The sequence below is a fragment of the Platichthys flesus genome, chromosome 23 (genome assembly GCF_949316205.1).
Source record: "Platichthys flesus chromosome 23, fPlaFle2.1, whole genome shotgun sequence".
NCBI lineage: Eukaryota > Metazoa > Chordata > Actinopteri > Pleuronectiformes > Pleuronectidae > Platichthys > Platichthys flesus.
The window spans coordinates 11,047,675-11,062,328 of NC_084967.1; the positions used below are offsets into that span (position 1 = coordinate 11,047,675).

At 40.0% G+C, this 14,654-nt stretch overlaps 1 protein-coding gene across 4 annotated transcripts in view; it reads left to right on the forward strand.

The window, feature by feature from the left end:
• The window catches only part of cacna1c (calcium channel, voltage-dependent, L type, alpha 1C subunit), a 168,259-nt gene that overhangs the window by 49,691 nt on the left and 103,914 nt on the right, over positions 1 to 14,654 (forward strand). For all 4 annotated transcript variants that reach the window (XM_062382327.1, XM_062382328.1, XM_062382329.1 and 1 more), the window contains exons 2-3: positions 4,871 to 5,303; positions 11,561 to 11,666. In XM_062382327.1, the coding sequence (XP_062238311.1) occupies positions 4,871 to 5,303; positions 11,561 to 11,666 (539 nt within the window). The remainder of the gene's footprint in view (positions 1 to 4,870; positions 5,304 to 11,560; positions 11,667 to 14,654) is intronic.

The window sequence follows — 14,654 nt, forward strand, 5'->3', positions numbered from 1 at the left end:
GAGGAGGACAAGTCAATCAAGAAAACTTTGTGTTAAGCTAAATTCAGATCAGTAATCATATCAAATCTATAACAAAAGCAGTCTTCTCTAAATATCCCAACGATCAGAGACTTGATGTCAAAGTGAATCTGGTTCATGTTTCTATTTCTAGCAGGCTTCACTGCTGCAGTGGACTTTTACAGGTCTGTCAAAAAATAGCAACCAGGCAGCTTTGACTGATCCTAGAGTATTAACTGAACCAAGGAAAATCTGAACATACTGTACAACTTCACTTCTCAGATTCTCATAGGATTGTTTTTACCAATAGTCTGTCTTCATTTTATTGTTTTTCCTTTGTGCTTTGTAAGCGTCCATTAACTTTTCAAACATTTGAACTCTATGAAGCACTCTTCGCTGTGTGAAATGCAGTAGGCTCTATAAATAACTTTGCCTTGCCTTGTACCAACGTTAGCGCAGCCAGTATATGCTTTTATCTTAATGTGTGTTTATCACTGGGTGTAGCTTGAACACATATAATTCATGGTTTTATTTTATTATTACATATACATCTCATGTATATAACAATGTATATTGTATTCATATGGTGTTGAGTACCAGATACCGTACTTTAAATACCATGTTCACCCACATACGTGTTTTGTGGCTCATTAGAGTCAGCAGATATGGGGCCACATGTACTAATTAGAAAGAAGAAGGTGTAATTTGTCCAAACAGCAAATTTAGCGGAGTAGTTTTTCAATAACCTTTGTAGATTGATCCAAAAAGGGTTTAATTATCCAAAAGTCTTAAAACAAACTGTGTGAAGGGCCCTTAGTAAGAGCCCCTTTTTCATGGAAGACATTTAGGCACAAAAGCACCGATATTAATAAAACGAATGGCGGGCTGAAATTAATGCAGCCAATAGTGCATGCTGGCCTACTAGGAAGCTTAAATTGAACAGAACTATTGTTAATTTTATCAGTGACACCTGAGCTTTTACGAAATGGCGAGTTAAGACGTCGTCTGTGAAAAAGGACTATCACCTGATCTGGACATAACACATTAGTGGAAGAAATAAGCCAAATTAACTGTTTGATTGTACTCTTTGTACAGTTATTGGAAGTATAGTTATTTACATCAGTGCTTTAAGAACAATGATGTACTGAACTTCTATTAAGCCAATAAATTTAATGTAGAACCAAAAACCCGATTAGAGCAGAGCTGGAACTCTTAATTGTATATTAATACTGGATGATGCATTGACTGTAATACTAAGAGTGAATACGTGTTTCCACTCATAAAGTCACATGATGGACAAATGCATTATTGGATGAAGTCCTGTCATTAATGGTTAAGCACCCTAACCTTCAAATTGGTTCCATCTTCCCTCTCTTCCTCTATTTTCTCTCCCTTCTCTTCCAGCTTCCTCCTCTTGTTCTTGCCTGTTTTTGTTTCTCCCTTCTTCATCCTCCTTGTTTCTCTCTCCACCTTCTCATCATCCCTTTCCCTCCTCCTTTGTCTTCCTCCCTTCCTCCTGTCTTCCTCATCTTCTCGTCTTGTTTTCCTCTTCCCTTCAATCACAATCATATTTCCACGGGCTGCTATTTTTTTTTTTTCTCTGACCCAGCAGTATAGAGAGCTGCTAATGGAATTACAGTCAGTTACCGCAGTCAATCATACGATACACACACACACACGCACACACACACACTTACTCGCACAACAAAAACATGCATATGCATGAAACGGGACAGACGCACAGAGATGCTCGGTCAGACAGACAGATTAGTGAGCTCAGTATTATTAAACTTTTGCTCTCCTCTAATCCTCACACTCTCACTCATGAAGCGTGCGCACACACACACACACACACACACACACACACACACACACACACACACACACACACTCTCAGTGGGGTACACCCTGCGAGAGGGCCAGGCAGTGAGAGATAAACCGATCAAGCCGCGGTACAATATGCTGAGAGTGATTACGTGTGTGTTGTGTAAGTGTGTGTTTGTGAGTGATAGTGAGCGATGATGATGATGATGATGTGCAACAGCAGGAACAGGAGGCAGATATTAACATTGAATTAAAATGTTGCGTGTTTGTTTGTTTTCACAAAGGCACGTATGATAAAGTTAAATTTGTGTTGACATTTTTAAATGTTTAAATGCCACAGAAAGCCTCTAGAACCACAGAACAGATAAATCTACTGACCCAGTTTGTTGTGTGCTGCTGGTGTGAGCAGCAGGTTCCCGCAGCAGCTGCACAGGTGGCCACAAAAAGCCAGGTCATGACATACCTTCAAGTGAATTACTGTTATTATGACCAATGCATTAGTACGTTTTTTCCAAAAACAAGCAGTGAAACCGTTTGCATTTTAAACTGCAGCAGTATTACATGTACTTGCACTGCAGTAATGTGTCTAAGTTGTCTTCTTAAATGATAAGAAGGGAGGCAGGTGCATAACAGTTAGCGTCTTGTGAGCTAATGCTAACCTGAACTGACAGAGGAAGAGTACACCTTCTGGTAATCATGCTTATGCTCTGTCTACTCGCTCTATAGTGTCAGCTGACATTGAAATTGTTTTGTTTAATCAGTTTTTAATTCATATATGTAGCTGTATGTGTTCCCATGGCTAAGCTAGCCACTAACTGCTACAAACAATGCAAGCTAGCGGCTAACTTATAGAAATAATGCAAGCTAGCTGCTAACTTATAGAAAGAATGCAAGCTAGCTGCTAACTTATAGAAAGAATGCAAGTTAGTTGCTAATTGCTAGAAGCATTGCAAACTAGCTGCTAACTTATAGAAACAATTGAAGCTAGCTGCCAACTTATAGAAACAATTTAAGCTAGCTTCTAACTACTTGGTACCATGCTAGGGCGGCTACAGGTAATTTCCCAGTCTTCTTGCCTGAGAGCTGTGAAAAATAATATATTATTGTGTGATATTATTTAATTATTCTAGATTATAGAGTTAACTCTCAATTAGTCAGTAAAACAATGAAATTTGCTCTATTTCCTCAAGCTGCTAAATTAAAATCATACACATGAACTTATCTGCAATTAATTCATTACATTTAGTTAATTATACTAATACTTTAACAATCCAACTGTTACTTTCAATGGAGCATTTTAATTTTTTTTTATTTAAATCGTGAGGATTAAAACCTATTGCTCCACTTATTGTAATGCACATTGATGCAAGCAAGCCTAAATTCTTAATCCAGCTAATTACGTAGTGCAGCTTGTTAAGTAAAACACATTCTAATTGAGTCATGAATCAGTGAGAAGTAACTTGTCAAACACTCCTAAATGGGTGTTTGGAAGGTTTCAAAGTACATAGTAGATGTATTTAATATTACAGTGTACACATTCATAGAGTTTGTTATGTACTTTATATAAGCTCTAACACAATTCTTCCCTTGAACAATTGGGCTTTACAAACAAACTTGTCATGAAAACGTATTGCTTCTAATATTACTTTTGTTTATACTCAAAACAATTTTTTGGCTTTGCTGGAGTCACTTAAATATCATCAGAAGCTTGAGACTTCTTAACATCACTAATATACTGTACTTTCTCTGAAGCATTGTTCACCATTGTCAAACATATTTTAAATTCCATGTGCAGCTGCATGTTTATCACACAAAGTACCACAAATATAATATGCTTTGTCTTGAGCCAGAAAGTGTCAGGCTACATTGTTTGAGAGTGTGTGTTATCTGGTGCAGGGTGAGAGCATTTGTGGAATCCTTGTTCAGATGTCAGAGGCAGAGAGGGGCTGAGGGGTTATTATAGCTGTCTTTAATCTGGCTAAGCATACAGTATGGATAATCCGCTCTCACTTCTTTTTCACTTTCACATAGTCTCATTTCTACAACTCTTATGTAATCTCAAAGAGCTTATTGTAATTCTGTCCCTCAATTCTTTCTCATATACTTCTGTCACTCCACTGCTTGCATTTGCTATCTGCAGTGTTTTCTCAGACCTGAACACAGACAGCGTTTCCCCATACAGAGTGCACATTCAGTTAGGAAATCAATGAGTTAAAAGTTTAAAGCTTTATAAAAATGTCTCCAAAATGGTAGCAATGAAATAATATACAGTAAGTAAATAGAACAATTTAGAAATGCAAATATGCAAAAAAGTAAAGCATGTTAGTCCCACTGGGTAAAATGCAACATATGAAAATGTGCAAAGTAGATTTACAGTAATTTAGAAGTAAATTCCCCTTAGTGTACAAATGTGATGAAAAATCTATCATGGGAAAATGAACAGCAGTTTACCTGAATATTGATAAAGATCAGGAAAAAAGGAGGAATTCTAAGATGTTTCTATGATGTCGAAAGTAAGAGAGAACTTTTGACAGCATGATTTCTTGCCCCTGGTTTGTGTTTGTGGTTCTAAAAGTTGCATGTAAAATCTTTTTTTAGCTGTGTGAAATGTGATTTAACCATGACAAAGAAAAAAAAGACATGTTGGTCAAGGAAATTGTGTCTTGTGCGTGTTGACAAAAAGTAAATATAGACAACAAAACCAACACAATATGCTGAGGAGCCTACAGGGTACAGTTAGCTCTGTTGTTTCTGCTTGACAGATGGGGAGTATATTAGTCATCAGTCGATTCTACAGGGAGAGACTTTAGTGTCTGAAAAACATACAGGGGTCACTAACTGATGTGTAAACAACTCAACAATTCTGTTGAAGCCTCTGAAGTTAACCAAAGCCAGATTTTAGCAAACTGAAACACTGTAGAAACACATGTGTTGTATTAAATCAACATGTGAATCACTTACTCTCAACAGGAAGTGATTCAAGAGCAGTTATCATGTGTGATTTTCTAATTTGTTTCTTCTTCTTCTCCTCCTCATCCCTCTCCTTCAGGCTCCGACTACTCTCCCCCTCCCCCCCTGCCTCGGCCTCCTCCCCCTGGCCTGACAAATGAGCACAGCGGCGGTGGCAGCCATGGTGACCACGGTGGTGGAGGGGGCGGGGTCAATCACGGGGTGGGCGTGGTGGGCCTGGCTCCGGAGCACATGGCCACTCCGGGGGCGGCCCTGAGCTGGCAGGCGGCCATCGACGCTGCACGGCAGGCAAAGGCGATAGGCAACGCCGTGTCAGTTGGAGGGGCGGGGCTTGGGTCGGGAGGCGGCGGGCCCATCTCCACGGCTAGCTCCACGCAACGGAAGAGACAACACTATAGCTCCAAGCCGAAGAAACAGACAACGACGACAGCCACAAGGCCGCCACGGGCCCTACTCTGTCTAACACTCAAGAACCCCATCCGCAGGGCCTGCATCAGCATCGTAGAGTGGAAGTATCCTTTACTAAACATGTGTGCCAGTTTATTTTACACTGTTTGCAAGGAGGAATAACATGCACTTATTTTGAAGACACTGCAGTGTTTTCAAAGGCTTACCGGTGACATTCCTGTTGGATAGCCTGATGCAAACCTGTCCAGAACCCATCGTCTCAAGCTGGTAGTTTTCTGAGCTACTTGTCTTTCTCTGGGTGCCCTCATGTAGAAAGATTGATCCAAATCAGGCAGAGGAAGTCAGTTCCCTTTAAAATGCTAAAGTTTTGGTGCTGGTGGGAGTGGGGTAAATAGACAGAAACATCATAAGAGATATGTAATTGTAATATTCTTTGATGCTGCAACTTGTTATTACAATATGAAAAGCATACGGTGGGCCGTTTGGTCAACATAAGCCTCGTTCAATTTGCAGCTTAGTTCCATTGGAAGTTAAATGTTTTTTTTTTTTTTTTATTTTGAAGATGAATTTCAATTAATTTCATTAGGAGAGTAGTTTTCCTCCTGAAAAAGATAACCGTCCTGCTGTGAGAACATTCTGCAAACCTCACCTACAAACTGTTATAATGAATGCATGGAACATGCTTCTTATTCCGTAAAATCATAAACTTTAGAAAAGCTCTATCCAATGTGATGGGAATTTATGAATGGATGCTAGGTGCAGGTAGAGAGAAATCATGTCAATTTGTTAATATTATTATTAATTTCCGTTCTCTTCTGAGTCTCACGTAATATGATTCTCCTCTTACTTGTATTAATCCTTTCTCTCCACCCTCCCTTTCTTTTCATCCACTCTCTCCTTCATCTGACATTCTATTTTTCTGTTTTCTCAAAGGAGTATAAAACAAATTCAAATTTCCATCCCTCCCTTACATCTGTCCCCTATATCATATCTCTCTCCCCTAGCTCATCCTAACTGCATTCATCCTCTCTCCCCAAGGTCCATCCGTTCCCCTATCACTCCTTCATTCCCACCATCCTCCACCTCAGAGTCTCTCTCTGTCCACCCAAATCCCTTTATTCCTGTTGTTCCCACATGCCCTTCCTCTGTACCCTTCCTCTCCTCTGGAGTTTTTAAGCTGCCAAACATAATGACTTGGTTCTCCCTCATGTTGAGATAGAGGGAGAAAGGCAGAGGGACAGAAATGGCCAGTGTCACAGTGAAAGTGATCTATAATAGGACAGGGCCCACATGAGCTCACCAAGAGCATATTCACACATCATCCTGAGGGGAGGAGAGGAAGAGGAGGGGTCTGGAAATTAGAAGGGCAGGGATGTGGGCAGGACATGGATGTTGACAGGAGAGATGATGAAACAGGGAAGCTGAGGAGGGAGGGATGGAGGGACTGAGCGGATTGAGGGGAGGATGGGGAAGGTAAACAAAAAAATGACAGAGCAGGGGGAGGGCAAATAATGAGTATGGGAAGGGGGAGGTGGAGGATATAGGGTAATCACTAAGGACGAGAGGACAGAAGCAGCACGCAGAGACGATGCATTTTAAGAGGGACACATGCATTTTTGTGATTGCATTAGGTAATTATCAAATAAATAAGCTGCAGTAGTATTCAACTACACCTTTCACAATAATGTTAAATATCGAGTTCTAACACTGACATGCTTTTTTAAAAACAACTCTAAATTTCCCATGGGAACAGCCCAGTATTTATAGATGTTTGGTTCCACACCATTGGGTACAGAGCTGTTCACCTTGCACCCCAACTGTCCAGTTGTGTTGATGCTAAAAAAACTGAAAGAATATTAGTGGCATAAACCCTCAGGGTCATTGGAAAAATCTCAGCAAAATGACTGATGAGCACTCACAACATTACCCACAATTCCCAAAATTATTTATTTAAACAGCTTCGGTGGGTAGAATGGAATATAAAGAGAGAGAGAGGGAGAGAGAGGTAGGGGAATGAAATGAGCAGAAGAAAGAAGAGGGAAATTAAAATGGTCTCTTAGGGAGAATGAGAGATAAGAAAAGGAGGAAAGGGTAAACAGGAAAAAAAATTAAATGAGCATAACAGAAGCAAAATAACAATAGATTTTGTTGTTCACCCATCAAACTGTCAGTCACGCTGCCTGCTTCACAATCCAACCACTCTACTTTGGGATGTCCTTCATTACTGTAGTCTTTGTCTGCTTAAACATAGCATATATTTGAAGGTTGGTCTGTGTATGACTTTTTAAACTGTCAGCATTCATTCTGAGTGTGCAGTTATGCATACATGTGTTGTTTGTATTCTACAGGCTTTAAATGTGTGAGTAAGTCCGCTGTGAGTGTGTGTGTCCTGTATTCTGGGAGTACCTCTGTCTCCAGAGACAGCAGGTCCGAAATCTTCCTCCTCTGTTACCAAGACAACAGCTGCTGCTCTCAACAGGTCGATTGGGCCTGTCTGAGCTCAGACATTCACATGAAACACACACTTAAATTAGATAACACATGCACTTACATGCAGATGAAAAAGGGAGATTTAAACACAAACAGACACACACACCTGTGGGTGCACACGCACAGCATCCCTCTCACATGCTGCGTAATTATAGCATTCAAGCTTTACCTGCACACTGGTAAGGTCAGAGCTGGTGCAGGCGTATACGTCTAAATACCACATTCTCCATATGAAACCCCACTAAGTACTGGTACTTTTTAAAGGTCCCATTGGGCGCATTTAAACACACATGTGATTCCTGGCTAATTGCTTATATATTTTATAAGGTCAGAGGTTAAACTATTCAAATCCAATTTCACCTCAATCAGGGAACCAGATGAATACTGTCAGCATGACACGGCACACTTTTGGACTAATAGTAGTCTGATATATATTATACATGATATCAGTATATCCCAGGTTTCTTATTTGGCTATGTGCAGATAGAAGATAATCTATTTCATTGTGAGCTTCATGATCCCACTGCTGAATGCAGATCATTTCAGAAAACCTCCTCCCGGTATTCATGTGGACGTAAGCATATGTGCACTGTTTAGGTAGCTTGTCAAATGCTGAATGTATATGCCAAACCACATGTGGCTGACAGCAGTACCCTGTTGAATAGTGCATCACGAGAGCTGTGTAGCCTGCTGGGTTAATGTCCCAATTTAAGTGCCTGTTCTAATCCTGCTTGTCTGGAACTGGCTGTTCTGTTTTGGCCTGTGCTAAGGGTGGTTGCGGCTTTCTTTCTGAAACTGTAAAAGTCACCTGCAGTGATTGAGCCGCGGCGAGTAAAGAGCGGTCTGCAGAACTCTGCAGAACAGCTGCTACACAAAGAGCTGTTAACCTGCTCGTTCAGAGTTCAGTGAAGCTCGACTCAGTTCACAGAACCCCTGACCTGGAGAATCAGTTATCGTTGCTATTATCATGAACGCGCTGTTGTTGTGACACACGTTTGAAATTGTTTCAAATTGCACCAAATCCAACACTACACTTTCTTGGACCCTTAACAATACACATATCAAGTGGGGAGCTGATAAGATGACTGGCTCCTGAGATATGTTTTTCTTTACAGATAGACTGACAGAGATTTATGAATAAGTGCATATTATTACTGCTGTTATTTTATAAATGTCAGACTCACCACTCAATTATCGTTAACCCTTATAATAAGTATTTCTGAAGGATATTATTAATAGATTTAGTATTTGGTTTGATTATTTGTTCAGCCTCTCCAAATTTTCCTCCCAAGTGCTGTTTTACTCTCGGGCAGCATTGCAGACAGGAGATTTATTAACATGTTGATGGAAGCAGACCTCAAGTGTTTCTTAAATTATGGGTCAGGAACCCAGAATGAGTCACAGAGCTGTTTTTCTGTGGGTGCCCGCATGTCTAGAGTGTGTTTTAATGAGCCCCCTGTACAAGGGTGAGTGATTAACTTGATGCATTTTGGTCCCATGGCTGAATGAGCTGAATGATCTTTTGGCCGTTGATGTCTAAGGGTCAGTCCTTAATCCAAACATAAACAAAGTATTAGCCCCACTGTAAGAAAATGAAGGAACCTATTTCCTCCTTCACGCTATTTTTCCCTCTGCAGGGCAGTTTGTAAACTAGTAATTGACGCTCTTAAAAGGATAGTAGGTCTGTTTCTCGTAAGGCCACACAGCAGGATTTCTACTGTGATTGTAGTTGGTACATGACTGTTACAATTTTTAAGTTCACTTCTCATTTAAACTGCAATTTGGTTATTATTTGTCAGGACAGATCCTTAATTCTTTGGCTATTTGAACCCATTTACAAGGTTAATAGAATTGTATTGGCTTGAGGATTTTAACAACAAAACGCTTCAGAGATTTTAAATGTAAATGAGGATGAGGTACCAGGAGGCTACTTAGAAGTTCATATTGAATTCTCTCTGATTTTCAGTAAGTTACCAGGGTCGAACTGATAATAGCGCCAGGGGTAAAAAAAATTTTTAGAAGAAAAGATACTTTTATCAATTTCGACAAGCTAGCTGAATATTTCCTTTTTTTTTTTTTTTTAAACCTTACATTTTCAATCAGCAGTTGTTGTTTATGTCTGTTATTTAGCAGCTTTACACAAAAACTTTATTGACGTATTATCACAATATTTTTTGAAAGAGTTCGGAATGGGTCAGAGAAGAACCCAACTCTCCATTGGTTCTCCCCCTGCCAAAAGTGCCACCTGAGTTGGACAGAATGGCCACGGAAGTTGGATAGACTGCTTCAATCTTGAAAAGCCTGCGTTCACAGTGTGATGCAGTGTTTTTGCTCATGGCCTGTCTTCTAGATTTGAGGTTCTGACAGCACAACTCATCAGTACGTTGCTGTTTATGTTTTATTGCAAGGCCTGGAGTCTAGACTTATGTGACATGCAGCCAAGGGGGAGTGGGAAATTAAATAAAGACTGAAGGAAGGAAGGAAGGAAGGTATTGAAGAAGATAGCAGAGGGAGAGCAAAAGGAGGTGGAGGGAGGTGACAGCAGTGGCAGTTTCTAATTGTGTTGATGAAAACCAGACCTCCTCTATCTCTCCTTCACATTCTCTCCCTCCCTCTCTCTCACTTTGTATCGCTCCCTCTCTCCCTCTCTCTCTGAGGCCAAAAATAATGAGGTCACTCCCCTCTCAAGGACCGCTCCAAATAAAAACCCTCTGTGTCTCTCCACTCTTCTCATTCCATCTCGCTCTCACTCTTTCTCTGTCCGCAACCCGTCTTCCACGCGACAAGCCTGCTCCTTACTGCACCCATATTAGGACATGTGCTGTCTCTGTCTCTAGCCCCCCGCACGCACAAAGAGGTCCCTACCCTAAGTGATCCAATATGTCTTTTAGTTAACGAAAAGGCAAACTCGACAGCTTTGATCTCTCTCATTGTGTACACTGCTTGTGCACTCTGCTACATGTGTGTATATATACACCTCTCTTATGTAAGGATGTATTAGCTTGTTTAAAAATACCTCTTTGTTAAGAGGTATTTGACTTTTTTCTCTTCACTGAGAGTTTGTGTTATGTTGTGCTCTGCAGTTCTTGCACTGTCAGCAATTTTGATTTAATCTGAGGACTGTGTCAAATGCCCTGTTACTTTTTTATCATATTAATCCTTTTTCCCTTGACTTAAGGTCTGGGCATTTCGTCTTAACTCGGTCAAAGAAAACCAAAGTTTAAAAACTGAAAACTGTTGACAGTTAAGTCTTTTTCAGTCAATTTAATGTAGCACATAGGATTTTATCTTAGCCTTATCTTATGAAAAACACAGGCTGATTGCGGTTGAATGATAGTGGTATGGTACTCAGAGTCCTCACTTTGCTCCATGTTGTGTGCGGCTCTCTGGTGTCGTCCTGACATGCACAGCAAACGCAACTGCTGTGGTAAAATAAACACAAAATACTATATACTAAGCTATTAATACAACTAATACTTTGCCTCCTACTTTTTGTTGGCGTAAACAAAGGGACATTTTGGTAAAGTTTTTATTTTGCCACACATCAAGTAGGGGTTTGCATGAGTTTTCTCCAGGTGCTTCAGCTTCCCCCCATAGTCCAATAGACATGTATGGGGTTAGGTTAATTGGAGTCTCCATAGTAGTAAATGTGAGTGTAAATAGTCGTTTGTCTCTGTATGTTGGTCCAAGAACGGACTCAAGCACAGAGAGAACATCAAATAATCATCTTACCGCAAAAATCTCCCACAGTGAATGATGATGATGATGTTGTCAAACGTTACTTAAAAAAAAAGGAATCAAAGCTAAGGTGCAAACCTAAGATAAGACTTTATTCTGTTCTAGTGTGTATATTCCTTCACTCTCCTCTCAGACCATTTGAGATCATCATCCTGATGACCATTTTCGCCAACTGTGTGGCCTTAGCCGTCTACATCCCCTTCCCTGAGGATGACTCGAACGCCACCAACTCCAACCTGGTAAGTAATCTACAATATTTAAAGTACTTTACAGTTGAATATGCTGATGTGGTTTGAGTAACTTCTTGGCTCATTCTCCAAACCTATGTCTTTTGCTGCTCTGTTCTTTCTTTTATTTGTTGGTCTGACACCTGAGCTTCCTTTGTTGTCATATTATCTTGACTGACATCTTATTAGGTCTGTAAGTTGTTATTTGGTAATTAGCGTCCCAGATCAGCATGTCATTTGCACATTTCCAGCTGATTCCAGTGTGATTTGCTACCATGTCCTTAACAGGCAGGAGCGGGAGATGTTGTTTGAGGCTGTGTCTCAAGGTGAAAGACAAGAAGGGTGGAATAAAAAGATTGAAGGATGGAGGGTTTCGCTTATTTTGAGTGAGTTTATTTAATCAAAGTTATGGCATCATTCTCTAGCGGGCAAGTAGAAGAAAATAGCTGTTTTGATTGCGAAATCACGAGTTCTTCTTGTGGACTGTCCTGATTTGTTTTGCGGTTGCCAGAATGTCATCGAGTCTAATAGACTAAATGTACTCTAATTTAATTTAAAGTGAAAAAGTAAAACAGAAATATTTGACTAAACAAAGACATCTGTTGTGTGCAGACCGACGGCTTTTTGCCAAAATTCTTCTCTAACTACCTCAACCTGGCCACTCACCAGGGTGTGGACTGTGTAAGTCAGTTTGGTGCTGTTTGTATAGAAATCAATATGAATACATATATCTGTAGCATACGTGTTTGTATATACGTTTGTGTGTGTGTGTGTGTGTGTGTGTGTGTGTGTGTTTGTCTGTCAGCCTGCAGATGTATGCCAGTGTATTAGTGTGAGACGGACACTAATCCCTCACAGTCCATCTGTCACTGTCTCTCTTTCTAAGAATGATTTACTGACTCCTCAGAGCTCATGCTGAGGGTGTCATATTGTGCATTGTATATTTCAACATCTCCATGCCCTAATTGCTGATCTAGAGAATTGAATTATTTGTAGTGAGAATTTATGTTAATCTGGATGAGGTGTGTCTTTTTTAATCCTGGTTTCTCAGAAATTTGCTCTCGGTTTATTGTACATCTGTGAGTGGATAAATGTTTGCATTTGTTTTACTGTATGAATTCTCTTTAAATTATATCGTATCAGAGCTGGTATATGAGTCAAAGCTAAATGAGTGAATATGACTGATGGAGGACAGCTGTTTGCATCTTCTCAATCTGTGTTCTTCACCCACTCTCTATCATAATTCTGCTGGAGACATACAGTACATACAGACATTATATTACTTTTAACGGGTACCAGATCCAACATCTTTCAGTGTCTCTCAACACTAAGAGGAGAACTTTAATGCTACTGTTTTTGCTATATGGAAACAGTATACGGCTCGAAGCATGTACACAAGCTTATGTATGCACGCACATATACACACACACTCTTGCATGAAAATTGTGGCCTTGTAATTGTAGCTTTTTTCTGCTCTACTACTCTTGAAGTGTTACTTTTGGACCCCAGTGACCCTAACCCTGCCTTGTTTGTGAAAACATCTAAGACAGACACACACCCACAAACCTACACACAACCACCACAGCTGTGGCCAATCACTTTACTTTCTGACAGACAGGAAGCAGCGTGCAGATGCACCACACACTTAAATATATGGTTGAACTATCTCTCCACGTGTAAGGGAGAGATTTTCTTTATTGTTGAAGTATGCATATGTTGTTACTTTAAGGGGAATTCGCTCTTCAGTATTGTATTTCTTTTCTCATTTTAATTTGAATCACTATTCTTATTCTTAAACACTTCAAGTAATCTTACTTCAGTAATATTAAGTATGTGTACCATGTAGGCCAAAATATCGAATTAATGATGACCTACGACAGTGGGTTTTATGATAAATATAACCCATTTTATTAAATGCATTATATCCCACTTCAACATTCAGTGTCCACTTAAAGTACTTTAGCAGCCTCATCTAATGTCGCCTCTCACTGTAAACATTTAAAGTTCTCGATTAATGCACACATAAAGTATGAGTCTCAAAATAAATGCTTCACAATTAAAAAACAATGCCGTCTTTGGCAGAAGTGCATCTTAACATCGTGTTTGCAATATGCATTCAGTGTCACAATTGACCTTATTCAGTCCCGTCATTGTGCTTGTACGACCGTAATTAAACCTAAGACTGCCAGAATCCATATTCCTTCCCGTTGGCTAATTTGCCAGAGTGTCTATCGTGATTTTCATTATAGTCACATTTTAGTCATTTAGGTGATGGGTTCATCCCGAGATGTGACTGTTTTGCTTAAACAGACTAAATGAGTCACCGTGCACATTCGGGAAACAGAAAACTGTCGAAACCCTGTAGAAAAATAAGAAACCCTTTCACTCAATATACTTACTTCTTACATTGTCATCGTTGCATTTCAGTGCAAAGTGTGAGGTTAAATATAGATATAAACATTAATCATTAATTATCATTAAATATAATATGCGTTGGAGCAGCAGGAGGCTTCTAAATATTCCCTACATCAAAGCTCTTTTAATTCAGCCTACCCTGGACCCACTGTGTTGATTCACGTTTGTGTCTCACCCTCCTTCCCCTTCTGTCGAGTATTTGTTCTCTTTTAGTCATTTGGGGTTCCATGTTCTGCTCAGCCCCCCTCATGGTTTTGTTTTCTCACCCAAACGGTCTTTATTTCCATTTGTAAATAAACTAGAGTTTTATCTTTTCATGAGGGCAAAACAGCTGCGTCATGACTGCAGATCAGTATCTTGATGATGCTCTTTAGATTTAGCTGTGACCCCATGTGTGATGGAGCCTGAGTTTAGAGAATCAATATAGCGCCCCCTCGCCAGATTCGCACAGGTCCTCCTTATGTAATACCAGAGATCTGTTGTATTGCTCCCAGTAAAAGATTTCTATTTCTGTCTGCATCCCATAATGTGCCGCTCTGTCTCCTTGACGACATGCCCAATAATAGCAGCGAGAGAGGTTGTCAT